At 38.5% G+C, this 3,404-nt stretch overlaps 1 protein-coding gene across 1 annotated transcript in view; it reads left to right on the top strand.

The window, feature by feature from the left end:
• Positions 1–1,800: 1,800 nt before the first annotated feature.
• eif2b3 (eukaryotic translation initiation factor 2B, subunit 3 gamma) overlaps positions 1,801–3,404 on the top strand; it is a 33,428-nt gene continuing 31,824 nt past the window's right edge. The window contains exons 1-2 of the mRNA XM_079647282.1: positions 1,801–2,132; positions 2,975–3,140. Of these exons, the coding sequence (XP_079503408.1) occupies positions 2,993–3,140 (148 nt within the window). The 5' untranslated portion in view covers positions 1,801–2,132; positions 2,975–2,992. The remainder of the gene's footprint in view (positions 2,133–2,974; positions 3,141–3,404) is intronic.

Raw genomic sequence — 3,404 nt, 5'->3', positions numbered from 1 at the left:
TTCCTGGTGAACTTCATAAGGACAATTTATAAAGAACTATGTCTGAATAATGTCTCAGAGTCTAATGAGTTTCAAAGGTTTTACACTGAAAAACCACATTTAATGGTATATAAATTGTTCTTCCAGGGTGAGTTTTTGTACAGACAGCAGTCTACGATATGCTGCTGAAAGTGGATGTATATCTCTGTGCTAAATGTGCTGATACACCACATCTTCGTTTAGAAAGAGCCATAAGTTGCCTGAATGGTTCAGCCTAAAATAATTCAAGCTGAGTATGCGTCTTCACCATGATGGGTTGGCAGGGTAAAATCATCAGCTGTTCACACAATCAAGATCCAAATGGGAAGGAAATGTGAGCATGAAGCATGTTTGTGACATTCCATGATAAAACCTCACTCTCTTTTCTGTCTACATCTATCTCCAAGTTTTCCTATTCTTTCTACCCTTCGATCACTCATCTCTCAACTCCTAATGACCCCATTTTTTAAGAAAACCATCTTAAAACCTATTTTTACTTCCTCATCTTCTTCCTCCAACATTTCAACCCAACTTCCATTATTATGTTAGTTCAATATGCTGATAGAAAACAACATGCAGGCGAGCTTGTTGTCTCTTTCTCCCTTTTTTTATGACTCCTTTTTCCCTCCTTTATCCTGCTCTTCTGGTTTCAAGCAGGCAGCAACGAGCAGTCAAGCTCATCTCCTGGCCAGAGCAAACAAAACCAAAGCCACATTCCCCGAGCTCAATTTGCTGTTACGTCTCAGCTCTATGAATTGGGAGTTTTCAAGCTTGAAGCCTTGAAGAGTAGCTGGGTGGCTTCTGGCTGCTAATCGGCTCACACCACTCTCTCTATCTCTGTGTGTGTGTGTGTGTGTGTGTGTGTGTGTGTATGTGTGTGTGTGTGTGTGTGTGTGTGTGTGTGTGTGTGTGTGTGTGTGTGTGTGTGTGTGTGTGTGTGTGTGTGTGTGTGTGTGTGTGTGTGTGTGTGTGTGTGTGTGTGTGTGTGTGTGTGTGTGTGTGTGTGTGTGTGTGTGTGTGTGTGTGTGTGAACCTACAGGATTACTTCTATTAAGGTCAGGCTAGCCAAAATAAAACATGTGTATTTTGAAGGTATTATTATTTTTCATAGCAGTCAATCAGTTGCAAATACTCACTGAAAATAATAAAAGCATAAATTATGTGATGTATTAAACATGTATGTAAACATAATCATAGACGACAAAAACTCATAGAAACCCATCCACATCTTCAATGTAAATTTAGTCAAAACTTTTTCTATCATCATGTTTTTGGTTATAATTAGTAAAAATAAACATATTTATATTATATTACTGTAAAGTTGTGTAAGCTGATCGTTCTTCAATATAACTGGTGTTTGCTGATAAGAATTATGTTTTTACCGTTGGGTTGGATGGTAGCGGGATGTGTGCCAGATAGTGATGCTAAACTGTATGTGAGCATAAGTGATAGGTATTTAGATGTTAAAGAAATAATTTGTTTAATGTGTCTTTATTTTGGTATTCGTTTCCTTTGTGTTCATATTTGTAAATAATTCATTATGATCCAATAATATAACACTTACGCCTAATGATTACTTAAATTGCATACATGCATGAATTTAGCCTGTAATGTGTTTTAAGTTGGTACTGCAACCAGAACATTCTTTCCACTATTTGCTGTTGTTTCAATATTTTGTAATGAAAAAGTCTGAGCCGGTTAAATGTAAGCGTACAAATGATAATTGTGAAAACAAACCTGTGCTGCGCTGCACCATTTGTTCTTCTCCTCTCAGTAGGAACCACTTTACGGAGGAAGTAGTTTCCTACACGGACATATTTCCCTGAAACCACCCAGGTGTCATCATACGATGCTAGCTTTTTGCTCACTTTCCGTAAACTCTGTCAAATAATTAAACGGGAAATTGTACTTTTGCCACCAACGCTTATCGGAGTTGGTGTTTTCTTCTCAGAGGACGTGTCCAGCTCTGTAGCTGTTTTAATAGCAGCGGTATCGTTTGCTGCTCGGTGCTAATCGTTAGCTAAGTGCTAACAACAGTGACAGCAGCCAACTTTACATGCGTCTGCAGCTGCTGTCATTTCACGTTGCTGTGGATCAACAGGAATCACTGACAGGTACATAGATAACTTATTGTTCATTTATTCAGCAAGGCAGTATGAAAATGTCACCTTCTTTTTAATGCCACGTTGTAAAGATTCAGTTAGAAGTGTGCCTTCACCATATCACCCCAGTGTAACACATACATGGCAGTCTTGGTTGCTGTGTTGATGACATGTCCAATTTGACATAATGGAGAAGTCAGAGGTTAGCCCTCTCTTAACCACAGGGTTTAACTTAGGAACCATCAATAAATAATAATACATCAATGTTATGTCCAATACTTCCTTGCTAATTGATTACTAAACTATTGGATGTTTACAATAGCTTCCATGTGTTGTGTACTAAGGACTTCAAGTCAATGCTGAATTGTATTACTACGCTATACATGTAAGACACGCGTCTTAATTTTGAATTATTACTTTTTTATACCAATATTGTTATTAAAATGCAGCTGTTTTAATTGAAAAGTATTGAAATAGTTTACATGGCATGTGGACAAAAGACTCCAACTCAATGCAGCATTGTATTAATACCCTACTCAAGAAATAATAATAATTTATTTATTAGACTTTGTTGCACCTTCTATTATATGAATATTTTACTGACAATTCAGCATTTCTTGGATATCATGCAACTTATTGACACAATATATACCTAATATTATTTATACACATGCTTTTATATTAGATTGAATAGTTTGTATTTTGTGTCCAATGTGAAAGGATTGTTCCCCAGCAAATCTCAGATGAGGCCTGTGTGAGCATAGTGTTATTGTGTAATGTAACTTCTGAATGAGCAAAGTGTTTAAAGCAAAATGAGAACAACTTGAATCTCTCTGTTTGTCCCTCCCTGTTAGCCGTTTCCAGCAGACATCATGGAGCTCCAGGCGGTGTTGATGGCGGCTGGTGGAGGTTCTCGTATGACCGATCTGACATACAACACCCCCAAACCAATGCTCCCTGTGGGCAACAAGCCCCTCATGTGGTACCCGCTGAACCTGCTGGAGAGGGTGGGCTTTGAAGGTGAGAGCTTAAAGTACTTCTACCATTACTGCTACACATGTCTGAATTGCCGGTACCCCTGCTGCTGAATACTTTGATAAGTATTATTCACAACAATGCCATATACAAAAACATGCTTCTGCGTTGGTGTGTACAGCCTGTGTTTGGATTGGTATCTACCTCACTCCTTATTAGTTGGCCCCCTTTATGATGGGACAGGTTAGTGACCGGCCCTCACTCCACCTGAGCAGTCTAATTAGCAACAATAAATAAAACACATGTGTG

The sequence above is a fragment of the Notothenia rossii genome, assembly GCF_949606895.1.
Source record: "Notothenia rossii genome assembly, chromosome: 9".
Classification (NCBI taxonomy): Eukaryota; Metazoa; Chordata; class Actinopteri; order Perciformes; family Nototheniidae; genus Notothenia; species Notothenia rossii.
This window is presented reverse-complemented; position numbering and strand designations above follow the sequence as displayed.